The 27,712-nt window shown below is 46.7% G+C and overlaps 1 protein-coding gene across 4 annotated transcripts in view; it reads right to left on the bottom strand.

Annotated features, from left to right (window-relative positions):
* The window catches only part of LOC310742314 (uncharacterized protein), a 54,920-nt gene that overhangs the window by 13,201 nt on the left and 14,007 nt on the right, over nucleotides 1-27,712 (bottom strand). Inside the window, exons 6-9 of one of the 4 annotated variants that reach the window (XM_083571607.1) lie at nucleotides 22,827-22,913; nucleotides 14,119-14,270; nucleotides 13,041-13,150; nucleotides 10,815-11,187 (exon numbers count right to left, since the gene is read on the bottom strand). The exons of the other annotated variants lie outside the window; for them this stretch is intronic. Of the exons in view, the coding sequence (XP_083427733.1) occupies nucleotides 11,037-11,187; nucleotides 13,041-13,150; nucleotides 14,119-14,270; nucleotides 22,827-22,913 (500 nt within the window). The 3' untranslated portion in view covers nucleotides 10,815-11,036. Of the gene's footprint in view, nucleotides 1-10,814; nucleotides 11,188-13,040; nucleotides 13,151-14,118; nucleotides 14,271-22,826; nucleotides 22,914-27,712 lie in introns of those variants that run through there. 4 annotated transcript variants of the gene reach the window in all.

Below are 27,712 nucleotides of genomic sequence, written 5' to 3'. Positions count from 1 at the left end.
TAATAATAATAATAATAATAATAAATTTTATTTGTTTCCCGCTCTCCCCAGCCAAAGCCAGACTCAGAGCGGCTAACATCATATAAATAAGACAATATGCATAATACAATATACAATATGCAAATAAATTAACATTCAACATTCATTAAAATAATATAGAATAATATTAAATATCAGCATTTCAAAATTAAACAGAAATCCACTCAACAGTTACAATAAGTAATTTCTAAACTCCAATCAATAAAACAACAGCAAACCACAGTGCACAACATAATACAATACAAAATGAGAAACAGAGACTGGAGGGTGGAGCAAAGCAGGTGGAAGGAGGCCTTGCCTGATGAAGTCTCTCCCCTCACAGTTCTTCCTCCATGCACAGCTTCCTTATGAGGAGACCCAGGGCCGGAGGGTGGGGCAAGGCAGGTGGAAAGAGGCTGTAATGGTTCTAGGGGTTGCTCGTGCGTAAGTTGCCGCCACTCCTGGCTAGGTTGCCTGGTTGAACCCTTTCTGTCTGGACAGCACTTCACTTCGTGACTGTCTCAGTCGCTGGCAGAATCCGTCAGTGGGCGTTTCTTGAACCTCTTCCAGCAAAGAAGTTCTTTGACGCTAAGTCTCCGCCTACTCTCCATGCGCGGAAGTCTTCTGCGGAGGGTGGGCGTGGACAGCGGCGTACCCATGCTCTGCCCGCTGGTCTCCGGTGAAGAGTGCTGGAGCCTCCTCTCCGATTCCCCCATCTGCCCCCCTTCTCCACTGGTGTTACGCTGATTTCCTTCCCCAGCAGATGGGCTGCCTCTCTCCCTGCTGGGACCCTCTCCGGCATCCCTCTGGAGCCTTCCCTCCGCCTCTAGCTCCGATGGCAGTTCCCTGACATCCATCTCCCCCCCCAGGACCCCCTCCACCCCCGGCCCGACCTTCTGATCCAACCTTGTCCCTTTCCTCGGCCAACGATGCGGGGAATCCCCTGAAGGAGCTGTCGCCCTCCTCTGAGGATTCAAAACCCACTTCCCACCCGCTCCGATTTCTACCCGCGGGGTGGGCCTCCCAGTCTGATTCTTCTCCCTCTGACACCTCCCCTCCCTCCTCTTCGGAGGCAGGAAAACCCACGAAGTCCTCTTCGTCGTCTGTGGTTCCAAATTCTTCCTCCCAGAATCTCGCTAGTGGTTTTGGTTTATCTGGGTACAGGCTGTGGAACTCTTCCACCAGATACCCATCATTGATCGCCTCAGCGGGGACCCACGTGTTTTCTGACCTGGGTTCTCCCTCCCAAGCTACCAAGTACTCCACCTGGCGCCCTCGCCACCTTGAATCGAGTATTTCAGTGGCTTGGTTGTGGTGTTCCCTCTCCTCTACCCGCGGGTGGGTGGTGACTCCTCCCTCCCGCCCCGGAAATTCCCGCCCCTCCCTGTACGGTGAGAGTAGGGACCTATGGAACACCGGATGTATCTTCATGCTGTCAGGCAACTTGAGCTTGAATGCCACAGGGTTCACCTGCTGTGTTACCTCAAAAGGTCCCAGCCGCCTTGGCTGCAACTTCTTGCACCCTCCCTTTAGGGGTAACCCTTGGGTTGACAACCACACTCGGTCTCCCACCCGTATGGCCTCCCCCTCCCGACGGTGCTTGTCTGCCTGCCTCTTGTAAACTTCCTTGGCCCGCTCCAAGTTCATCTTGAGTTGCTGGTGCAAGGCCTCCATTTCTTCCACAAACTGCTCTGCTGCAGGTACACTCCATCCTTCCTCCCCTCTCCCCGGGAAGGCCCTGGGGTGACACCCATAATTGGCCATGAACGGGCTCATTCCCGTGGACACATGTTCAGCGTTATTGTACGCAAATTCAGCCAGCGCTAGTTTCTCTACCCAATCGTTCTGTCTCTCGCTGACGTAGCAGCGTAGGTATTGCTGGAGTATACTGTTCGCTCTTTCTGCCTGCCTGTTGGTTTCCGGGTGTCTCGCCGTCGAGAAGCCCACCTCGACCTGCAGCAAGCTCATGAGCTTCCTCCAGAACCGGGAAGTAAATTGTTTCCCGCGATCTGAGATGACCCTCGAGGGAGCCCCATGCAGCCTGAAGATGTGATCCACAAACAACCTGGCTGTCTCCTCTGCCATCACCGCATGTGAGCAAGCTATGAAATGGCACATCTTCGAGACTTCCGGGTTAGCGCAATCGCTGAATGGCGGATCTCTCCCGGAGCTCCGGGAGAGATCTGCTTCGCGGGTTCGGGTCTTGTTGCTCACGGCGGAGCAAGGACCCTCAAAAGTCACAGGCGCGTAGCCTGTGAACCGGAGACTCGGCGGGCACCTTTGCCCCCCTCCCGACGTCGTGAAATAGCCTTTTTAAAGGCTACAGATCAGCCGAGGGTGCGGGGAGCGGTGCTGAGAGTCGCTCACACCCAGCCTGCGGAGCGAAGCCGCGTCGCCAACAGCGGAGAGCGCTGACTTCTTCCGAAGATTTTGGATTAAAAAAGAGCAACTTTCCGTGAGTAGGATTGAGTTTGCATCATAAATTGGACGTTAAAATTTACGAATTCGGGCACCGAGACGGATAAGTACTAAAAAGGAAGTCTGCTTACCGTCCTGCAGCAAGATTAAAGCGGAAGACAGTGAAGCTGTAACTTTTGACAGGAGCTTTTTACGAGCTAAGAAACCCAACACCAAGTAAAGAACTCCCCCCCAAAAGGCAGGGGAGGGGGGGAAGAAGACTTTAAAGGGATTTCCTGCCTAAATTAAAGGAGATTGAACTGATTACCGCTGTTTATCTACCTGGGGGTCGGACTGCCAAAAAGAGGAAAGACACCGACTAAGGACGGCTGTTACAAATAAGGTTAAAAAGTAACTGATATATAAACTCTGGTTACTCTCAACTTGAAACATCGTATTTGGTTACATAGTAAGTCATTTGCAGGACATTTTCAATTTGGATCTTTTACAAAGTAAGGGATTTGGAGGGCTTTTGCTTTTTGGAAGTGTGGGAACAATTTAAAGTTCAGAAACTGATTTTGCGCCCTCTAGAGGATTTGGTTGTTTCAGCAACTAAGTGGAAGTTAAAACCTGAGAACTCTTTATTGTTGACAGCTTAAGAGTGTGGGAATGACCTTGAATGAAAGACTTTGTTATGGCAGATGGTAAACAGAGAGAAGATTCACAAGAAACAACTCTGAGATCTGGTAGACAATACAAAGTGGACTCTTCTATGCAAAGAAGGGCCTCTGTATCAGGGGCCCCGGCAACTGCAGCTGCGACAAAGGCAAGAGTGAAAACAATGTCTTCAGAAGATGCGTTTACAAAGGCCTTGGGAAAAATAAGTGACTCTTTAGAGGAATTAAAGAAGCAAGGTGCGGAAACAAATAAGAAAATTGAAGAAATCTCTGGGAAAATTGATCTGAATACAAAAAGTATAACTGACCTTGGAAATAAAGTGAACTCTAATGCAGAAGCAATTGGGAAACTATTGGAAGATTCATCTACAACGCGAAAGATAGCTGAAGAAGCGAAGGAAATTGCTACGGCTGTGGAAGGGAAACTTCCACCGGTGTACAGGAAACTGGATGAGTATGAACTGACACTCTCGATGCAGGATATGCAACGTAAGGAGAAAAACCTAAGGATTAGACTTGTGCCGGAAAAAGAAGGAGACAACTTGGTGGATTATTTGACAAAAGAGTTTTCTGACTTTTGGAAGCAAGATTTGAAAGAAGAAGAATTTAAAATAGAGAGCGCATTCAGGTTGGGAACAAGGCAGAAGAAGAATAGACCTAGAGATTGCTTGATAACTCTAAGATCCAAAGAAGAGAGGGATAAAATATTGAACCTGCATTATCAAACAACCCTTCGGATTGAGGATTTTTATATTGAGATTTTTAAAGACATCCCTAAAAGCATCTTGGATGCAAGAGGCCCTTACAAGGATTTGGTGACACTACTGAAGAGGAACTACATACTATTCAGGTGGGAGTTTCCCCAAGGCTTGTCTTTTAAGTACAAAGGAAAGAAAAGAAGAATAAAAACAGTGAGTGATAAAGACAAGTTCTTGGGAGAACACGAGGAAAATAAATGGTTACTATTAGTAATGATTATGACAAAGAGAATAAGGGTGATTAGCATAAATTTATAATAAAATAAGGTAAGATTTCGCTGAAAAACTGTAAGAATTTGGAATACAGAAACGGGAAGTAAGAGGAGGTCGAGGAAGAAAGGTTTAGAAATTGGGTTATGAAGTGGTACGTGTTTTTTTGTTTTATTATTGTTGAATGTTTGTTTATGTACGTCTTGTTTCTGTTATATAAAAAATTGTTTAATAAAAATATCTTAAAAAAAAAGAAAAAAAAAGAAATGGCACATCTTCGTCAGTAGATTGACTACTACCATGACTGCTGTCTTCCCCCTTGACTTGGGCAAATCTGTCATAAAATCAATGGACACCACCTCCCAGGGTCTACCCGGCGTGGGTAAGGGTTCCAGTAACCCTGTGGGGGCAGCCCTCTCCCCCTTTGCCCTCTGGCAGCGGTCGCACCCCCGTACATATTCCCGTACATCTTCCCTCACCCTTGGCCACCAGAACTGCCTGGTGACAAGCAGCATGGTCTTGTGCTTTCCAAAGTGCCCAGCTGTTGGGCTGTCGTGGAGTTGTTTGAGTACCTTTCCCCTCAAGGTCTCCCCCGGTACATACAGCGCCCCCTTATAATACAGTAGCCCTTCCTTTTCCTCAAACCCTCCATGGTTTTCCCTTCCGTCCTGGAGTTCCCTGATTTTAGTTTGAGCGAACACGTCGTTTCTAGTAAGCTTGGCCAGTTCTCGTTTCCCAACCAACGCTCCCCCACACACCCATTGGTTCTCGGGGAACACGTGTCGGACCTCCGGCGGTCCCTCTCCTTCCATGTACTCCAGCTTCCGGGAGAGAGCATCTGCTCTTACGTTTTCCTCTCCCGGCACATATCAGATCTCGAAGGAAAACTTGGAGAACTCCTGTGCCCATCGAATCTGTCTCTGGTTGAGTACTCGCGCAGTCCTCCAGTATTCCAAGTTCTTGTGATCCGTACAAACCTGGATCTTGTACTGCGCCCCTATTAACAGATGTCTCCATCGGCGAAACGCCGCATAGATTGCAAGCAGTTCGCGGTCATACACCGTATAGTTTTGCTTCGACTTGCTCAGCTTCCTCGAGAAAAAGGCACACGGCCTCCAGCCCTGCTTGGCCCCTGGCTGCAAAAGTACCGCTCTAATGGCTCGATCGGACGCGTCGGTCTCCAGCCTCATGGGTTTCTCCAGATCAACGTGCAGGAGCTGCTCTTCCGAAGCGAATGCCTTCTACAGTCTTTCAAAGGATTGCTGTGCACTTTCTGTCCAGGCGAACTTCTTTTTGCTACTGAGACAATCTGTGATGGGCACTGTCAAGTGGGCGAAGTTCTTGATGAACTTCCTGTAGAAGTTGCTGAACCCTAGGAACCTCTGCACATCCTTCCGGGTTTTGGGGGCCTTCCATTCCAGCACTGCCTGCACCTTGCTTGGGTCCATAGCTAGGCCCTTGTCTGACAACTTTTACCCCAGAAACTCAACCTCTCTGGCATGAAATTGGCATTTTTCCAGCTTGACCCACAACTGGTGCTTCTGCAGTCTCTTTAGCACTTCCCTGATGTCTCTGACATGTTGCTTCTCATTGTCCGAATAGATTAAGACATCGTCCAAAAAGGCTACGCAGTTCTTGTACAGCAGGGGCCCCAACACGTGGTGCATGAATGCTTGAAAACAGGCGGAGCCCGATTGTAATCCAAATGGCATGACTAAGTACTCAAAAGCCCCCAGGGGGGTGAACATGGTGGTTTTCCATTTGTCCCCCTCCCTTATCCTAATCAAATTGTACGCTCCCCTGAGGTCCAGCTTGGTAAAAAGTTTCCCCTGCCTCACCCGTGTTAAAATGTCGTCAATCCTGGGCATTGGGAAGGTCACGGGTTCTGACACCATGTTGACGGCCCGATAATCCACGACTAGTCTGGGCTGATTAGTCTCTTTTTTGTCCACAAAGAACACCGGACTGCCCCCAACCGCCTTTGATTCTCTTATGAACCCCCTCTTCAGGTTCTTGTCAATAAATTGCCACAACTCCTGCATCTCCCAGTCAGACATGGCATACAGCTTACCCACCGGCAGCTGAGCCCCTGGGAGTAAGTTGATTTGGCAGTCAAAGGGCCTATGGGGGGGGTAGTCTATCCGCCTCCCTCTCGCTGAAGACTTCCTTCAGGTCAGCATATTGTGGTGGCACCTCCCCTTTTGGTTCCACAGCCAGCCCAGCCACCCTGGCCACTGTCATCCTTGGGTTCTCCCCTCCCAGACAGTGTTCCAAGCAGTAAGTTGACCCAAAGGTGACTGATCGCTGATGCCATGACACTACTGGATCATGCAGTGCCAACCAGTTCATCCCCAGTATTATTGGGGGTCCTGCCAGTGTGGCCACGTGAAAGGCAATGGTCTCCGTGTGCCTGGAAACCCTCATTTGCATTGGCAGGGTCTGGTGTGTCACTCCCCCCCCCCCAGAAGTTCCCTGCCATCAATGGTGGTCACTTGCAAGGGAAAATCCAGGGGCAGCAGGTGGAGTTGGTGCTCCAGCGTGAAGTCCCTGCTGAAGAAATTGCAGGAGGTGCCTGAATCCAGCAGCCCCTCCACTTTGACTGGGTGCCCATTCGGGAGTTCTAGCATCACTTCTATGGCTATAGCTGCCCTGGGAGGGTCAGGCTGGGGCACTTCTATTGGTCGCTGGCCTGGCTGCTGCCCCCGCTGGTTGGCATCCAGGCATTGGCGTTTCCCTGCGCCCGCCCTTCCTCCCCCTTCTCCTCACAGCCAGCAGCTCCCACCATCCCTTGCCAGGCCTTTCTTTGAGGGCAGACCCTGGCAAAATGTCCTGGCCGTTGGCAGAGGAAACACTTCTTGGTGGTTTTCCAATCCTTCCCCTCCCTCTTGCGACCTTCACTGGAGTTTGAAACCTCGTGCACGCACGCGCGCGCCATCTATTTCCATTGGCTCAGCCGCCTGGGAAAGCTGTCTCGGTATTTCAGGAATGCTGTAGTCATGGCAACGTTCCCCTCTCACTTCGCGTTTCTCCTGAGCCCGCGCTTCCTGCCGCACTCCAATCACAAGCACAGCCTTGGTCGGCTGATCCATCGACTGTGGGCGGGGTGCGCGGGACAGCTCGTCCTTCACAGTTGGGGACAACCCCTCCTCAAACAACATTTGAATAGGTTCAGAGTCCAGATCCCACCCGAGCCGGTGGATCAACATCGCAAAGCGCGACCAGTAGTCTCTAACTGACTGGCTCCCCTGCTTGCACCCCATCAGTTCCCGCCGAGTCACACTTTGCTCCACTTCACTGGAATACATCGCATTCATCGCCTGGAAAAATTTCCTAAGGTCCTTCAAGGCAGCATTTTGCGTCGCCATTAGGGGCCTGATCCATTCCCGTGCCCCATCCTCCAGATGCCCCACAATGTAGGCTACCCTTTCCCCATCATCAGCAAAGTCATTATGCTGCAGTTCCAAAGCGTACTCTATTTCCGTTCAGAACGCATTGTAGTCCTGGGGTTTCCCCCCAAACTTGTGTACCAGCCCCGGTACCTTCCTTGCGATGGGGGTGGGTCTGACCTGTGCATCCTGAGTCCGTCTTTCGTCCAGCCGCGCCGTCAGGAGAGCCACATGCTGTTCCAAATCTCGGTTCCTCTCCACCAGATTTTGCACTCCAGCTGCTTGCTCCATCTCTCCGGCTTCCCTAGTTTGGCTCATCGTGCTGCCTCTCTGGAGCTGCACACAAGCAACGTCGGTGACTGACGGATTGCTGTAATGGTTCTAGGGGTTGCTCATGCGTAAGTTGCCGCCACTCCTGGCTAGGTTGCCTGGTTGAACCCTTTCTGTCTGGACAGCACTTCACTTTGTGACTGTCTCAGTCACTGGCAGAATCCGTCAGTGGGCGTTTCTTGAACCTCTTCCAGCAAAGAAGTTCTTTGACGCCAAGTCTCCTCCTACTCTCCCTGCGCGGAAGTCTTCTGCACAGGGTGGGCGTGGGCAGCGGCGTACCCGTGCTCTCCCCGCTGGTCTCCGGTGAAGAGTCCTGGAGCCTCCTCTCTGATTCCCCCATCTGCCCCCCTTCTCTACTGGTGTTACGCTGATTTCCTTCCCCAGCAGATGGGCTGCCTCTCTCCCTGCTGGGACCCTCTCTGGCATCCCTCTGGAGCCTTCCCTCCGCCTCTACCTCCGATGGCAGTTCCCTGACAGAGGCCTTGCCTGATGAAGTCTCTACCCTCACCTAAGAGGCATAAGAAACAAGTATCATACATACCACCAAGATGATATCTTTTTGTCAATAAATGTCATGAGTGGAGAACCTTCTCCTCTCCTGGTAGCATCAAAGACAAGAAGAACAAGCAAGTTTGTTTGTTTGTTTGTTTGTTTGTTTATTATTTATTTATTTATTTATTTATTTTATTCAGTCATTTGGTTGCAATACAAAGAATCCAGGTCTCCACGCAAAGGAGATGTTGCCTACTCTGAAGATCACCTCTTCCATTTCCAACAACATCCTGAGTACCTACAGAAAATCCTGGGAATCACACTCCTCTGCATTCTCTGTTCATGAATGCAGAGTGAGTGATGAGCCCTTGGAGAAGGAGGATCTCCAAACTTACCAGGGAGATCTCTGCAGTCTGCTCTCTCACTCCCCCCTCCTCCACCACTACCTTCAGCTATAATTCTGCTCTGTCTTCTTCTCCTCTTGAAACTGCTGGAGACAAGGTGGTGAACCTTCCCACTCTCCCTCCTTTTCTGAGAGGAGCAGAACACACTGAGTGGACACTTCCGAGTCTTCCTGTTCAGTTCATTCCCCGACAATAAAGAATTAAAATATCACTTCTCCTTGGCTGGGTATACAGCAGTGGCGTAGCGTGGGGGGTGCAGGGGGGGCCGGCCGCACCGGCCGCAACATCTGGGGTTAGGGTTAGGGGGCGCAACATCTGGGGTTGGGTTAGGGGGCGCAAATCCACTGGTTAGGGGGCGCAAATCCACGGGTTAGGGGGTGCAAATTACTTGCCTTGCCCCGGGTGCTGACAACCCACGCTACGCCACTGGTATACAGGACAGATTGAAGCAACCACAACCACTTCCAGCCATCAATCATGCAAGATGTGGCAGGAGAGGTCCCCGGCTAGACTCCTGGGGTGCTAGTCCTCAACACAGACCAAGCTATTATTCACACCTTGTAAAGGTATGATTCAGGACAGCAGAGTCTAATTGGTTACTTAACTCAGTTGATGGCCACTGTGCATTGGAGCCAACTTCAAGAGGTAGAGGCCCCAATTAAATATTTTAGGGGGCCGCCATTGCCATTCAAATGATGTGTGTGCACTGTCTTGTGATCGATTATGCAGGGGGGAGCTTACCTGCTCCACCCCCAATATTTTATTCAAGTTGGCACCCCTGCTACCATGAATGCCATGAAAGGAGCAGCATATGCTGCCAGTGCTGTGCCCACACTGGTGTGGACCCCAGTCATGCCCCCTGCCAAGTTCTGAAGAAATCAAAACAGTTCACTGTGTTTGTTGCCCAATGTTAGCTCTATATGAGAGTAAGGGCACTGGAATTTCCCAGTGATAAACCCAAAATTGTATTTGTGATTAAGCCACTTCCACCCTGCAGAGGAGGTGGGATTGCAGGCCTGACGGCCCCACCACGTGCACAGGGCTGGAGCCCTGCGCAATTGGGGGAATCCCAGGCAGCAGATAAAGGACTTGGGACAATGGAAGACCGAAGCATTTAAGGGGTATATTCGTATGATTGAGGGGATTAGACATGTTTTCTGTAATGCTGAAGAGTCAGAAATAGAACCATGTAAATAGACGTTTCTGACTATCTCTTGTCCCTGCCGGGGGGGCAGGAAAGAGTGGGTGTGCTCTTCCCACGCTGGGGAGGGTCGCCTATAGAGACCTAGCCTGTGTTTGCTGGGGAATTCAGCCAGGGAGGTCACCGGAGATCAAGCCGGGTGCCTGGGAGAGTTGCCAGCTTCTCCCGATAGAGGTTTGATCAGGTCATTGACCACCCCAATATCCAGTTCAGCAAAGTGGCCCTCTACCAAGAGGATGGCGTCCATCTTTCCCATGCGGGAAATGATGTTTGGTTGGCTGATATAACTTCTGGGATTAGGGATTGGTTGCAGGTCTGAGGGTACTGGCCGCGAGCTTCTGCTCGAGTGGCGGTTAGGCATTGGTATGGGTATTGTTTTGTAGATGGAAGGGGGGAGGAAGCGCCATCACCTGCCCCACATATTGAAGGGTAGTCCAATAAAGGATCCTGGGGGGCGTGGCCCTGTCCGAAGACTATGGAGGTCAGGGCCTAAGGCACACCCCCGAGCAGTGACCCCGGGGGAGTTCCCAGTTGATGTGCATCAGCAGGACTCCCCCTAGCGGTGGTTAACCCTTCCCGGACTTCAAGCGGACGGGCTGAAGCCAGATATAGTCAGATAGGACCAATGCCTAAGCCAATACCATTCATCACCTGTAACCAATAAAGTTGTGGCCTTATTTAGACCATGAACCTTAATAATTGTGTCATGTGTCTTTATTTCCACTGGGGGGGCGGGAACTCGCCACGCAAGTCTGCTAGAAGGGGACATCAGGCGCTGGGTGGCTCCCATTCTCATTGCCTAGCGTGCATAGTTGTCCTTATGTGCCTTGTAAGGTAGTGGCGATGGAGATCAGAAGGGGCAATGGGGCATCAAACACAGAGAGGAAAGGAAACAAATATTGGTATGCATTACAAATAAATACATTAAACAGAAAAGAGGCTATGACTGGACACTTCCATTCTCTATTTTTGTAGCCATCTACATTTGAGCTTGCAGAATAAGGTCTTTTCAAGGTGTTTTTGAGGGCTGATGCCAAAGAGTCCCATAATCTAGATGGCAGAGTGTGGATTGGGCATTAAAACAGCAGGGTGGGGTGATCTCTTGGTTTTGTTTTTGTGTAGTGATCATGAGATCCAGTTTCGTTCATCTTGAAAGTGTCTTCTTAGAGCCAAGCATCATCAGGCACCTTCTTACAAATGTACCCAATGCGTTGCTCACATTTTAATGCCATCCAGCAATCCAAACCGCAATCAAGGCCTATTGCGGCACAGTGGTTTTGGTGTGGGTGTTTAGGCTCACCTGTTTTCCAGTACCTGAAAAGAAAAGAGCAGCACTGAGCAATCAAGATTGGATGTCTACTTCCTCATGCACTCTCTGTGCCTTCTACCATTAAAAAGATGTCCACCTCATTCTCTCTTAACATCCACCCACAATTGGGATGGATTTTTCTCCCCAGATTTTAGAATTCTAACCATGTAAGGAAAACAACAACAACAACTGTGGGTCAAGATTGTCTCTTTTCTTTTAAACATGAAGTGATTTCTCATAGGAAACTAGAAAAAAGTGAAGGTGTCATCTTTGGAGGCTCTTTGGTACACACAAGAACTTTCAGTCAATTTCGTTTGGGAAGTATCCAAAGCAGTACTTCTGCTATTGCCAGAATTTCCATTTCTGCAGCAGAACTGGCCCTCTCTCCTTTCCATATGCACCCACATCCTCCTCAGATCTGCTTTGGACTCTTGTGGGTGTTGGAGAAAGAGTTTTGGAAGAGAGATCCTTTCTCATAGCAGAGTTAGCACAGTAATGATTGTTCTGAGCATATTAAAACCTTGTTAGATTTGCATCCACCTTCATTCACCTTCTCTCACATCCATCACCCACCCCATGCATGAGGAGAGCAATGACACTCTACAGAAACAAAAATAGCTATGTCCTCAAATGAATTACAAAATATAATCCATAACCACAAAGTCACTATAGGGTTGATTGAAATGATATGATATCTCTCACATATATATCTTATCTAAATCTAACATGATGATTCTAAGTTTACTTTAATCAATTATCCATAGTTGACAAACATGTCACCCTAGCCTCACTCTTATTGTCACTTGCATTCTCCAGTGTCCATTGTGTACTGAATCAAGTCCCACTACACAGCACTAAAATTCTGTGATAAATGTATTCTATAACTCCCTCGTTTTTAGCTCTCTGTGAATCTATTAAATTGATATTACTAGTAATGGTGTAGTAGGTGGTTGTTGTTTTTTTACTCCCATGAGATGTTTGGGTGAGATCTGTCCTTTGATCAAGTCTAAGATCACATACAGTAGTGGCTCCCAATTGGTGGTCCATGGACCACCCACCCAGGGGCTCCATGGTGTCATTCACATGACAAAAACTGCCACGGAGATATCAAAATGTTCAAAGGTAGGGTGGCCCATGGTGTGGCTTTTGAAAAACAAGGGGTCTGCAGTACTTAGCTAACTGGGAACCGCTGGCATACAGGGTTTAATTTCCCAGCTAGTATTATACAACCCCACGGCCAGTTTGTAAAGTTTACTCAATACCTCTGCCAAAAAGGATTCGTGGTTGGTATTGGGTGCATCAATAGAGATGAATGTCATTGGATTTTGTTCCAGGAGACCTTGCAAAATTGAAAGCAGCCCTCTGTTAATGCAGTCTTGGTAATAAATGCCAGTCCAGTTCTCTGTTCTACTACCAAGCTGTGGATGAGTGAGATCTTACTCTGACCTTGTACATCCATCCACACAAGCTGAAAAGAGTTGTTAGATACTTAAAGGGAACCATGAACTATCTTAAACTGCCAGCTGGCAGTGTTGCTCAGCTTTAGGTTCCCACAAGTCCTTTTGAAGCTGAACTAAGGAGCACAAACCATTTAAAAGCCTGCCTTCAGCCTCTTTCGAATCACCACATTCATTAGGTTAGAGAAGCAGGAAGAGTAGCCTTCCTGCCTCTCCAACCTAGTGAGAAGCAGCAGCCGCTCATCTGGGCAGTGATGTGGAGGAGTACATATGTAGGTCTTTGGTAGTAGAGAAAATTGCGTGGCAAAATATATTTGGAAAGGGAAAAGATCAGTTATGTAAACAGAATCTGCAACTTTTTGGAATGCATGCCATTAACAAATGTTTCTGCAGAAACTTACGTGACTAAAGCCTCTATTCCTGCCAGCCATCTCCATTTCTTTGCCTTGTCTTTAAAGACTCCAAACCAAAAAAACTTGTTACGCTTTTGTACTTGCCTGTTTATAAAATACTAGGGTAGGGGTGTTGAGAAAGAACAAATAAAATCTTTTAAGACAATGTCCCTTTCTCTGGGAGACTATATAGCCCTTTACAGAAATTCAAGAGGCATAAAGCAAACACATTTTAAAAGCAGTGATCAAAACTATACATTGTATTCCCATCACCAATAATATTTTCGTACAGTGGATGTGTTATTGTCCCCCTGATCAAAATTATGATGCTGATGGTGATGATGATGATGATGAATGACAAAGGTAATGGTGACGGAATCAAGGAAGAATCCCAAAGAGGAAATATTGTAGTGAAGGGGAACTTCACCTGCCCTCACCGAGACTGGCTACATATGTGTTTCAGTCATGACACAGAGTTGGTCTTGGAACCACCTAGCAGGACAGTTTCTGCATCCAATTTCTGCATCCATGTTTGATGGTTGGTTCCAGAGACACTGGAATCAGTCTGGTTGTGGTATGCTTGATGGCATGATGATGAGATCTCACCCATGTCTGTGCCCTGCAGCACCCCAGTAGCCCCTGTGCCAGGGCTAAAGGGCTGGGAAAAGGATATACCTTGCAAGCTCCTCTGGAGTCATCTCCATGATACTCTCCTGCCAGAAGGTTAGCATGGTGAGGGTAGCCTTCCCCCCCCCCCAACAACTGAATACATCGCAAAGAACAGAGGAAGAATTTACACAGAATCCAAGCGATAGATGCCTCTGAAGTATCTACTCTTCCTCCTCCTTGAAGATCTCTATCCTGACTGCCAGCTTCATTCTATTAGAGCTCAGCAGCTCCAAGAAACCTTACTGAGTCCCAGATGGTAGCAGCTCTCCCTGCCCCTCCCACCCCTTGGCTTGACTGATGGAATTGCTGTCTTGGCTTCGTACAGGTACATGTAACCTTCCTAAATGGATAGTGATGATAGGAGCCCTTTGGCTCAAGAAGATCATCTACATTTCCTATACTTAGCTTTGATGCTCACCTGTTCTTGAAATGTTTCCATAGAAAGGAGCTTGGCGCCTTCATTCTCACATTTTTTTTGGGAATTCGCCCATGAATCTTGGTCATAAGAAAAGAAATAGAAAGTCCTTTGATATATAATCCAACCGTCATTCAAGTTTCCAATAAGGAGGTCTTTGAGTCAAGCCAGATATGGAGGAAGAAGAGAAAAAGAAAACAAGATAGGGAATTTAATGGGAACCACCTTATATGTCTGTGCAGATTTCAATTGTTTTTGTTAACTTCATTTCTCTCACCACATGATAACATATATTCATCTAGGAAGCTCAGAAATCTTAAAACAAGAACAACATTAACTATTCAACCCATGTTGATGCTGCAGTAAATACCTGGGTGGGAATAGCTGGAACAGGGAGCACAGAAGAACCTCACCTACTTGTTTCCACCTGTTACAGATAGGTAGCCGTGTTGGTCTGCCATAGTCAAAACAAAACAAAAAAAAAATTCCTTCCAGTAGCACCTTAAAGACCAACTAAGTTAGTTCTTGGTATGAGCTTTCGTGTGCATGCACACTTCTTCAGATACACTGAAACAGAAGTTGCCAGATCCTTCTATATAGTGAGAAGGTGGGGAGGGGTATTACTCAGAAGGGTGGTGGGAATGGATGATTGGCAGATAGCTGTGATGAGCCTGTTGACGACTCTTAACGACTGCAATAGGTCTTACAGGAAAAAGCAAGTGGTGAGAAGGTGAAAAATGGCTTTGTCATGTATAATGAGATAAGAATCCAATGTCTTTGTTCAGACCAGGTCTCTCCATGGTTTTAAGTTTGGTAATGAGTTGCAATTCAGCAGCTTCTCTTTCCAGTCTATTTCTGAAATTCCTTTGTAGTAATACAACTACTTTGAGATCTTGTATAGAATGTCCTGGGAGATTGAAGTGTTCTCCTACTGGTTTCTCTGTCTTGTGATTCTTGATGTCCGATTTATGTCCGTTTATTCTTTGGCGTAAGGTTTGGCCTGTTTGTCCAATATAGAGAGCTGAAGGACACTGTTGGCATTTGATGGCATATACAATGTTAGACGATGAGCAATTAAATAGTCCCGAGATGGTATGTGTGATGTTGTTGGGGCCAGTGATGGTGTTGTCCGGGTGTATGTGGCAGCAAAGTTGGCATCTGGGTTTATTGCAGGCTCTGGTGCCAGTGTCCGTGTTACGTCTGGTTGTAGGATTATTGTGGGTAATACACACAATAATACCATACACATACCATCTCGGGACTATTTAATTGCTCATCGTAGGAGAACACCAGTAGGAGAACACTTCAATCTCCCAGGACATTCTATACAAGATCTCAAAGTAGCTGTATTACTACAAAGGAATTTCAGAAATAGACTGGAAAGAGAAGCTGCTGAATTGCAACTCATTACCAAACTTAAAACCATGGAGAGACCTGGTCTGAACAAAGACATTGGATTCTTATCTCATTATACATGACAAAGCCATTTTTCACCTTCTCACCCCTTGCTTTTTCCTGTAAGACCTATTGCAGTCGTTAAGAGTCGTCAACAGGCTCATCACAGCTATCTGCCAATCATCCATTCCCACCACCCTTCTGAGTAATACCCCTCCCCACCTTCTCACTATATAGAAGGATCTGGCAACTTCTGTTTCAGTGTATCTGAAGAAGTGTGCATGCACACGAAAGCTCATACCAAGAACTAACTTAGTTGGTCTTTAAGGTGCTACTGGAAGGAAAAAAAATTTTTTTTTTGTTTCCACCTGGATACTTAGGGCAGCATCAGGGCAGACTTGAAGGTTGGGAAGGGGGAGTAGTTGTGTTTATCAAAATTCTCTTTCTCTCTACAAGCTCTCTGTTCAGTTGCAGAGGGGGCAGGAATCTAGTGTGTGTGTTGCTGGCATTGGGCAACTGGGACAGATGAGGGATTCTGCTGGTTTACCACCTGGTTTGCTGCTAAGCAGTCTCCCTGCTTGAGCTGACAGGATGGATCCAGTGGGCTTCCAAATCCAGTGGGCTTCCAAATGGCTCTGGGGGATTTTCCAGCTGATCTGACAGGTGCTCCTGCTGAGCTTTGGCTGATCTCTGGAACAACCGTATAACAACAACAACAACAACAACAACAACAACAACAACAACAACAACAACATGCTGCCCATCTGACTGGGTTTCCCCCAACCACTCTGGGCTACTTCCAAAAAATTAAAACACAATTGAACACCAACCATTTAAAACTTCCCTGAACAGGGCTGATGAGACAAGCTTCAAGAATGTGGACAAGGTCCTTGGATCGGTCAGGACAACCACTTGCACACTGGACCCTGCCCCTTGTGGCTGATACAAACTAGTAGGGAAGGGACAGCTGGCTGGACTAGAAAGGTTATTAATGCCTCTTTATAAGAGGGGCTGGTCCCAACCTGCTTGAAGGCAGGAGTGGTAAAACCACTCCTTAAGAAATCTTCTCTGTGCTCAGAAAATCTAAGTAACTGCCTGCCGGTTGCTAATCTCCCCTTCCTGTGCAAGGTTCTTGAGTGGGTGGTTATGGACCAGATCAAGGTGCTCTTGGAGAAAACTGATTTTCTAGATCCTTGTCAATCAGGATTTAGACCTGGTTTTGGAACAATGTCTTTAAAAGCAATCATATTTCCAAAGGTCAAAGAGAAAGAGGGAAATGGCATTATACGACTCTCACAAAATGTGTGCTTTGGTGCTGAACATCTTTAGCTTGCTTTTTATGTACAATTGACGTAATATGCGTGTAAGAGGTGTATGCTGCCAAGCCAGCATAGATAAAAACTCCAGGCTCGCTGCCAGTTACAATCTCAGAGCATGTCCGACCCTGTCGGCAAAGATGCCGTGTCTGGTTTCTTTTTCCTTTTTCTTGCCCAATATGCAAGTCTGCGGAAACCACGCCTCTGATTTCCTCTGTTTACAGAATGACTAGTTCCGGGCTCATCCTCCCCCCTCCCTGCCTCCTCTTCGCTGTCAGACGACAGACTACTAATAATCTCTTTCGGCTCTCTATAAGTGCTGGTCTCTCCCATTAGCTCATTCCCCGTTTGCCTCTCCCTGACATCCACCCCCTCCTCAAAGGCCCCCTCCCGCTCAGGAGACCCGACTGTACCCATATCTCTTTCCTCTGGGGTGGTAGGGGAGAAGCCAGCAAAACTACCCTCTTCCTCATCCGTCTCTTCGAACACCCCCCTCCAACCCCCAATTCCTTGTGTTCCCCAGTCTATGCCTTCATCTTCTTCTTCCTCCTTGTCCGTTGCTGGGAAACCTTCGAATTCCTCTTTGTCATCTGTTGTTTCGAACACCTGTTGAAAGAACCTACCCCTGGTTTTGGGTTTGTCAGGGGAAAAACTGTGGAACCCTTCCACCAGGCCCTTGTCGGTGATACTGTCTTCCGGGACACAGGTATTCTCTGATGTCGGGGCCCCTTCCCACGCCACCAAGTATTCCAAATTCCCCCCCTCTCCAACGAGAGTCCAGTATTTCTGTTACCTCGTTGCACTGCTCCCTTTCCTCCATTTCGGGTGGTGGGCTTTCCCCTTCCCCACTACCCTGCCTCCTTCCCCCCTCCCTGTAGGGGAACAGCAGTGACCTGTGGAACACCGGGTGGATTCTCATGCTCTCTGGCAACCTAAGCTTAAACGCCACTGGATTTATTTGTTGGATAACCTCAAAAGGCCCCACCTTCCTGGGCTTGAGCTTTTTGCAGCCCCCTCTCCAAGGCAACCCTTGCGTGGACAACCACACCTTGTCCCCAACCCTGATGACCTCCCCCGGCCGCCTTCCTTCTTGTATAACTCCTTAGCCCTTTCCAAATTCAACTGCAGCTGTCTGCGGATCGCCTCCATCTCCTCCACAAACTGTTTGGCTGCGGGAACACTCCACGACTCCTCCCCCCTTCCAGGGAAAGCCCTGGGATGACGCCCGTGATTGGCAAAGAACGCAGTCATCCCAGTGGATACATTCTCCGTGTTATTGTAACCAAACTCTGCCAGGGCTAGTTTGTCCACCCAATCATTCTGTTTTTGACTTACATAACACCGCAAATACTGTTGTAAAACAGCCTTCACCCTCTCCGCTTGCCCATTGGTCTCGGGGTGCCTAGCCGTAGTGAAACTCACTTCCACCTGGAGCAACCCCATGAGTTTGCGCCAAAATCGCGAGGTGAATTGAGCCCCCCGGTCTGAAACCACCCGTGCAGGTATCCCATGTAACCTAAACACATGCTCTATGAACAGCTTGGCTGTTTATTCTGCCGTCACTGCGTGCGAACAGGGCACGAAGTGGCACATTTTGGTCAGGAGATCCACCACCACCATGATAGCGGTCTTACCCTTACATCTGGGCAGATCAGTGATGAAATCCACCCCTACCACCTCCCACGGCTTTCCGGGTGTTGGCAACGGTTCCAGCAACCCCGCTGGTGCCACCCTTTCCCCTTTGGCCCTCTGGCATGTGTCGCACCCTCGCACATATTCCTTTACATCCTCTCTCACCCTTGGCCACCAAAATTCCCGTGTGACCAGTAGCATGGTCTTATACTGTCCAAAATGCCCTGCCGTGCAGCTGTTGTGGAGTTGCTTGAGAATTCTGCCCCGAAGGTTTTCTCCTGGAACATACAAGGCCCCTTTATGGTACAGTAGCCCCCCTTTCACTTCAAAACCCCCCTCGGCACCCCCTTTTTCTCTTAACTCCCCCATCTTTTGTCTGGCAAAGTCATCGTCTCTGAGCAGTTGCATTAGTTCGTCGTCCTTGACTAACGTCCCCCCACACATCCATTTGCTCTTGGGGAACATCAATCTTGCCACTGGAGGTCCTTCCCCATCATATACTCGGGTTTCCGGGAGAGCGCATCCGCCCTTGCATTCTGCTCTCCCGGCACATATTGGATCTTAAAGTTGAAGTTGGCAAAGAACTCTGCCCATCTTATCTGTCTCTGGCACAACACCCGTGCCGTACAACAGTACTCCAAATTTTTGTGGTCAGTGCACACCAAAATTTGGTGCTTTGCCCCAATCAGGAAGCGCCTCCATTGTTTGAAAGCAGTGACGATTGAAAGCAATTCCTTATCTTAGATGGTGTAGTTCTGCTCCGATCTGTTCAGTTTCCGCAAAAAAAAGCACACGACCGCCACTCCCCCTTTCGATCTGGCTGCACCAGCACCGCCCCTATCGCCCGATCCAACGCATCTGTCTCCACCAGTAATGGTTGAGCAGGGTCGACGTGGATCAGTTGCTCCTCCGAAGCGAAAGCCCTCTTAAGCTTCTCAAACCCCTCTTGGGCCGCCTGCGTCCACTGAAACGTCTTCTTGACACTGAGACAGTCCGTTATGGGCACCGTCAGTTTTGCGAAATCTTTGATGAATTTCCTGTAGAAATTGCTGAAACCCAGGAAACGCTGAACACCTTTCCTGGTCTTGGGGCTCTCCCATTCCACCACCGCCTTCACTTTCTCTGGATCCATGGACAAACCCTGGTCCGACAGCCGGTACCCCAGGAATTCGACTTCCTTTGCGTGGAACTGACATTTCTCCAGCTTGACCCTCAAGCCATGCTCCTTAAGTTTGCTCATGACCTGACGTACGTCCTTCACATGCTGTTTCTCGTCTTCGGAGTAAACGAGCAAGTCGTCCAAAAAGCAAACGCAGTTCTTGTACAGCAAAGGTCTTAGTACGTGGTGCATGAAGGCTTGGAAACAGTGACCTCTGCACTGTAAACCGAAGGGCATGACTAGATACTCAAACGCCCCCATCGGAGTGAACATGGTGGTCTTCCACTCATCCCCCTCTCGCACTCGGATGAGGTTGTATGCCCCCCGGAGGTCCAGTTTGGTGAAAATCTTCCCTTTCCGCACCTGGGCCAGAACATCGTCGATCCTCGGCATTGGGAAAGCCACCGGTTCCGTCAGGCTGTTCAGGATTCTAAAGTCCAGTACACACCTCCTTTTTTAGTCAATTTCTTGTCCATGAAGAACACAGGGCTCCCCCCTGCCACCTTGGATTCCCTGATGAACCCCCTTCTTAGATTTTTCTCAACAAACTCCTTTAGGTCCTTGAGCTCTCCCTCCGACATGGAATAGGTCTTTCCCACCGGCAACGTGGCCCCCGGGACCAGGTTGATCTGACAATCATATGGTCGATGCGGCGGCAACGCGTCAGCCTCTTTCTCGCTGAACACCTCCTGTAGATCCCTGTAACACGACGGGATCTCGGTGGTCCCCGCTCTGCATGCTGCTGCCCTCCTGCCCTCCCTTTGTTGAGGTTGCCCTTGAGCCAGTCAGTTCTCCATGCAGTGCGTCGAACCGAACGTCAGGGACCATTGGTGCCAGGAAACCACCGGATCATGCAAAGCCAACCAGCTCATGCCCAATATGATAGGCGGACCCGCCAGTGTGGCCACATGAAAGGCGATGACCTCGGAGTGGGTAGCCACCCGCATTCGCATTGGAGGTGTTCGATGCATCACTTCACCTCCCAGCAGTTCTCTTCCATCAATTGTGGTCACTTGCAGCGGAAAATCCAAAGGCCTCAGGTTCAGTTGGTGCTGCGCTGCAAACTCCTTGCTCAAAAAGGACGCTGAAGCACCAGAATCAACTAGCACCAATTCCTCCACCGCCTGGCCATTTGGGAGTTCTAGGACCACCTTCAACACTATGCTTGCTTTGGGGTGCCCAAGCCAAGGACTTTCTGTGTTGCTCCCGACTGGCTGTTGCCCCGGTCCACCACCAGCCAGGCTTCTTCGTTTCCCGAAGGCTGGGCTTCCTCTGCCTCTGCCTGTTGGGTGGCCCCCACCATTCCCTGCCAGTTACGATGCTCTGGACACACTTTGGCAAAGTCCCCAGTTTTCTGACACACAAAACATCTTTTTGCCGCTTGCCAGTCTTTTTTCTCCTTCCCGCCCAACCGTTGGGCTTTCAAACTCTCCCGCGCCTGGGCTGTGCCTATCTCCATGGGCTCCTGCTCTTGTTGACGTTCTGAGGCAGCTGCAGGCATCTCAAAAATGCGGTCACCATGGAAACTCCGCTCTCTGCCTTGCTTCCTTTCCCGCCATCTGGCTTCCTGTCTCAAACCCACCGCAAGAGCAGCCTTCGTTAATTCATCCATATTTTTAGGGTGGGTGCCCCTTGCAAGCTCGTCCTTAATTTCTGGGTTAAGTCCATTTTTAAACAAAGCTTGTATAGGGTCTGCCTCTAAATCCCAACTCAGTTTCTGCACGAGCATAGCAAATTCTGACCAGTAACTGCGTACCGTGGATCTGCCTTGTTTCAAAGCCAAAAGATCCTCCTGCGTCTTGTCAATTAAACTTTGATCTGCATAGATAAAGTCCATAGCTTGCCAAAACTTGTAGACATTTCTGAGGGCTTCATTATTTGAGGCTATTAACGGCCGGATCCAACTTCTAGCCCCTCCCGCCAGGTGTCTAATTATGTGAGCAACTTTCTGGGCATCGTTCCCAAACTTGGCCGATTCAAGCTCTAAAAAATATCTCATCTCGGTTTTGAAATCCAAGTAACTTTCCGGGTTGCCATGGAACCGTTCCACCCACACTGACTTGCCCCCATCTGCCGATAGCCCACCTGTGGGTTCTCTCTGAGCAGCCCTGGCTTCTTCCAGACGGGCCTGCAAGTCAGACGATCTCTGTTCCAGAGCGACATTTGACTTTCTCAGCTCCAAGACCTCCTTCTCCATTCTGAGGCTTATTCCTTATTCCACCAGCTTTCCAGCAGCAAATTGGGGACGCGGCATGCTGTAAGACGTGTGTGCTGCCAAGCTGGCATAGATAAAAACTCCAGGCTTGCTGCCAGTTACAATCTCTTTGATTTATTTACAAAGTTCAAAGAAACATCTCCAGTGCTTCAGAGCATGTCCAACCCTGTCGGCAAAGATGCCGCGTCTGGTTTCTTTTTACTTTTTCTTGCCCAACATGCAAGTCTGCGGAAACCACGCCTCTGATTTCCTCTGTTTACAGAATGACTAGTTGTGGGCTCATCCTCCCCCCTCCCTGCCTCCTCTTCGCTGTCAGACGACAGACTACTAATGATCTCTTTCGGCTCTCTATAAGTGCTGGTTTCTCCCCTTAGCTCTTTCCCCGTTTGCCTCTCCCTGACAGTGCGTTCATTCCCATTCTTTGCTCTCGCATCTAAAGCTTTATAGACAATTTTATAATCACTTTACCTATTATGTGTTCAGTGGCCAAGGGGTCAATTCACTATGTGAGTGGGCTTGAGGGTTTCTGTCTGATGATGGGCTTGTGAAACAGGAGAGAGATTTTGCTGTTGCACGAATCACCCCACTGCCCAGCAGTCTCTCTGACCAAGTTGGCGGAAGTTGCCTCAAAGTGCTGCTCATGAATCTCTCTCTTTCAGTTGACCTCTTTTGATTGTCTCTGCAGAGGCAGGGCTCTCATGGGTGAAAATAATAAAGGACAGGTCTTTTACCTTACCTGTTTTGATTGTCTCTGTTATAGCAAAGAATGAAAAAGTCTTTTTCTTTCCTAACCATAGAGGCTAAGTCAATTCAAAGGTTCAGGAGAGCTGAACTAAATATCTCTGATGTTTCTCTAGGGTGGCCCCATGCAAAGGAGCGCAGCTCTCTGCTCTGGCTCTAAGAGTTTTCAGCAAGAGGAGGGGCTTTCAGCTGGCGCAGACTCAGGGCAGGTTCCCACTGCACTACAATTCTTCAGCATCATAGGGTAGCTTACCAATTTCTTTTTGCAGTTCATCATTTTTGTTGGCAAGATACAGCAATTCCTCTGATACGTTTTGAGCTACAGCAAGTATTCCGAAGTCTAAAAGATTTTAAATAGTTTAAGGCAAAAGAGTATCTGAAATAACAATCTGCAAATATTAAGAAACCATTTTCAAACATTTTAAAACATTTTAAGACCCATGCAATCCACTATTCTATTCTCATTTTAAAAGTGGCTCATGAAGTATCTCTAATGTTCCCCTCCTATGTTCTCATTTTCTGCAGGGAATCAGAGGGTCACAAACCAATTCCCCACTGAGTCACACAGTAAAGCCAAATATACAAAGAGTGCTTTGCAGTTTTCTATTATGCTTTGTCCCCTTCATGGATCAGTGCCTTGCTGTGGCGAAGGGGCTTGAATAACTCAGAGAAGCTATGAGCTATGCCATGTGGGGCCACCCTGATGGACAGGTCATAGTGGAGTGTTTTGACGAAACACGATCCATCTGGAGCAGGAACCGGCAAGCCACTCTAGTATCCCTGCCAAGAAAACCCCATGGAAAAAGACAATAGGCATATAAAAGTTATGACACTGGAAGATGAGCCCCTCAGGTCGGAAGGTGTCCAACATGCTACTGAGGAAGAGCGGAGGACAAGTACAAGTAGATTCAGAGCTGATGAAGTGGCTGGGCCAAAGCCAAAAGGTCGCTCCGTTGTGGATATGCCTGCAAGCGAAGGGAAAGTCCAATGTTGTAAATAAAAATATTGCATAGGAACATGAAATGTAAGAACCATGAATCTTGGTAAGCTGGATGTGGTCAAAAATGAGATGGCAAGAATAAATATTGACATCCTGGCATCAGTGAACTAAAATGGATGGGAATGATGAATGATACTTTGTTTAGGAATGAAGAAGGGATCAAGAAGGCCCAAAAAACCTTGAGAGATTATTTTGAGATAAATATGAATACTACAGTGGAAAAAAGAGTAATCTGGGACGCAAGTAAAGCGGTAATGAGAGGATTTTTGATACAACAGAATGCAATTAAGAAGAGAACTCAAAATGAAAGAAAAGATAAAATCCTGGAGAAAATAAAGGAAGGAGAGAAGAAACTGAGAGCAAAACCAAAGTCACAGGAGATCCTGAAAGAGATAAAGTTATATCAAGTACAATATATGAAAATGGTGAATCAGGAAATAGAATGGAAGATTAAACAGATGAGACAAAAGACATTTGAATCGGTAAATAAGTGTGGAAAATTGTTGGCTTGGCAAATGAAAAGAAGACAAAAACTTAATACTATTACGAATTTGGAAGTGGAAGGAAAGAATATACAGAACCCAGTGGAGATCAGAAAGTGCTTCCAGAGGTACTTTAAACAACTTTATACACAGGAAAAGCAGAAAGAAATGGACATTGATCGATTCTTGAAAATAAATGGACTACAGAAAATCTCTCAGGAAAATAAGTTAATGTTGAATTATAAAATAACGGATCAGGAAGTGGAAGGGGCCATACAGAACATGCAATTGGGAAAATCTCCAGGACCGGATGGTTTGACTTCAAGATATTACAGATCTTTGAAAGAATGGTTAATACAACCATTGAAGGAAGTCTGTAACCAAATATTGGAAGGGAAAAGGGCACCAGAGTCGTGGAAGGAAGCCTATATTACACTTATATCGAAAACAGAGACTGAAAAGACACATCTTAAGAATTACCGCCCCATATCGCTGCTTAATGTGGATTATAAAATTTTTGCAGACATTTTGGCCAAAAGATTAAAAAAGGTGCTAGTAGAAGAAATCCATAAAGATCAAGCGGGCTTTCTCCCGGGCAGACATTTGTCTGACAATACGAGGAACATAATTAATATTTTAGAAAAACTACAAGTGAATATCAATACTAAGGCAGTTCTGATATTTGTGGATGCGGAGAAAGCTTTTGATAATATTTCTTGGAGTTTTATGAAAAAGAATTTACAGGGGATGGGGGTAGGTCAAGGTTTTGAAAAGGCTGCCCAATCTCTCCTTTGCTTTTCATATCGGTCCTTGAGGTTTTGTTAAATATGATTAGAAAGGACCAATTGGTTAAAGGTATACAAGTGGGAGCTAAACAGTACAAACTGAAAGCATTTGCTGATGATTTAGTATTGACTTTACAGGAGCCAGAATCTAGTACCAAAAGGGTACTGGAACTGATTCAAGAATTTGGACAGGTAGCAGGTTTTAAGTTGAACAAGTTGAAAACTAAGGTCTTAGAGAAAAACTTAACTGTGAATGAGAGAGAGAAGTTCCAGGAGGAGACAGGATTAACATTGGTTAAGAAAGTGAAATATTTAGGGGTTAACATGACTGCTAAGAATGTGAACTTGTTTAAGGATAGCTATGAAAAATGTTGGACTGAAGGGGAAAAGGATTTAGAAATATGGTCAAATTTGAAGTTATCATTGCTAGGCCGAATTGCTGAGATAAAAATGAATGTATTGCCAAGGATGTTGTTTTCGTTTCAAACATTGCAAATTTTGGACAAGATGGATTGTTTCAAGAAGTGGCAGAGAGATATTTCCAGATTTGTCTGGCAGGGCAAGAAGCCTCGAATAAAATTTAAGATATTAACTGATGCTAAAGAAAGAGGTGGATTTGCCCTGCCAGACCTTAAACTTTACTATGAATCAGCTGCTTTTTGCTGGCTGAGAGAATGGCTGCTTCTTGAAAACACTGATGTGCTGGATTTGGAAGGTTTCAACAACGGATTTGGTTGGCATGCATATTTGTGGTATGATAAGGTAAAAGCACATAAAGCGTTTAAAAACCATATTGTTAGAAAAGCACTGTTTAATGTTTGGATAAGATATAAGGATCTGTTAGAAAAGAAAACCCCAAAATGGCTGTCACCAATGGAAGCGAAGGCACAGAAAAAACTCAATATGGAGGCCAAGTGGCCGAAATATTGGGAAATTCTGGAACAAGATGGAGACAGAATAAAACTGCAGAGTTTTGAAAAATTAAAAAATAGAGTGCGAGATTGGCTCCATTACTATCAAATAATGGAGGCATATAACTTGGACAAAAAAGTTGGCTTCCAGGTGGAAAAATAAAAATTGGAAACAGAATTGTTAGATCCCAAAATTAAGAACTTGTCAAGAATGTATAACTTGCTGTTGAAATGGAACACTCAGGATGAAACGGTGAAATCTGCTATGATTAAATGGGCACAGGATGTTGGACATAACATTATGATGGCTGACTGGGAACAGTTATGGACCACAGGTATGAAATTTACGGCATGTAATGCCTTGAGGGAGAATTTAATGAAAATGATTTATAGGTGGTACATGACACCAGTCAAGCTTGCGAAAATTTATAATTTACCTGACAATAAACTGAAGGTACATTCTTTCACCTTTGGTGGACATGCCCAAGGATTAAGACATTCTGGGAGATGATTTATAATGAAATGAAAAAGATATTTAAATATACCTTCCTGAAGAAACCAGAGGCCTTTCTCCTGGGCATGGTTGGCCAATTGGTGTCAAAGAAGGACAGAACTTTTTTTATGTATGCGACAACAGCAGCAAGAATACTCATCGCGAAGTATTGGAAGACACAAGATTTACCCACCCGGGAAGAATGGCAGATGAAGTTGATGGACTATATGGAACTGGCGGAAATGACCGGTAGAATCCGAGACCAGGGAGAAGAGTTGGTGGAAGAAGACTGGAAAAAAATTAAAGATTATCTACAGAAATACTGTAAAATCAATGAATGTTAGAAAAATGTTGGAATGAAGTTATATGGCTTTAGCAGAAATGTTATAAGGAATTAAGTACAGATAGATTGTTAATGCATTAAAGGGAAAAATAAGGTTAGAATATGTTAAGATAAATTACAGGACAGAAAATAGAGGAAGATGGAAAGGAATTGCTGAAACAGTTAACTGAAGTGGAATACAAAAAGGGAGGTGTGAGGAGGTCGCTGAAACAAGTGAATGAAAGACAAGATTTTGAAATTATTGGATGTGTTTTTAAATTGTTTTGTTTTGTTAATTCAATGTTTTATGTAGTGTTTTTCTTTTTGTAATGTATTGTATTGTCTTGTTTAATTTTTTTTCTTCTTTTTGTAATTTTTAAACTGTTAATAAATATTATTTTTTAAAAAATAATGGATGGGAATGGGCAAATTCAGTTTGGGTGACCATCATATCTACTACTATGGGCAAGAATCCCATAAAAGAAATGGAGTGGCCCTCATAGTCAACAAAAGAATGGTAAAAGCTGTACTGGGATGCAATCTCAAAAATGATAGAATGATCTCAATACGAATCCAAGGTAGACCTTTTCACATCACAGTAATCAAGTTTATGCACTAACTACTGCTGCTGAAGAAACTGAAATTGATCAATTCTATGAAGACTTACAACACCTGCTAGAAATGACACCAAAGAAGGATGTTCTTCTCATTATAGGGGGTTGGAATGCTAAAGTAGGGAGTTAAGAGCTAAAAGGAACAACTGGCAAGTTTGGCCTTGGAGTTCAAAATGAAGCAGGGCAAAGGCTAATAGAGTTCTGCCAAGAGAATAAGCTGGTCATCACAAACACAAGAGACGACTCTACACATGGACATCACCAGATGGGCAACATCGAAATCAGATTGATTATATTCTCTGTAGCCAAAGATGGAGAAGCTCTATATACTCCGCAAAAACAAGACCTGGAGCTGACTGTGGCTCAGATCATCAGCTTCTTGTAGCAAAATTCAAGCTTAAACTGAAGAAAGTAGGAAAAACCATTGGGCCGGTAAGATACAATCTAAATCAAATCCCTTATGAATACATAGTGGAAGTGAGGAACAGGTTTAAGGATTTAGATTTGGTGGACAGAGTGCCTGAAGAACTAT

This window comes from Podarcis filfolensis (assembly GCF_964270895.1).
Source record: "Podarcis filfolensis genome assembly, chromosome: 9".
Lineage (NCBI taxonomy): Eukaryota > Metazoa > Chordata > Lepidosauria > Squamata > Lacertidae > Podarcis > Podarcis filfolensis.
Note: the sequence above shows the minus strand (reverse complement) of the source record. Positions and strands in the feature narration are given on the sequence as shown.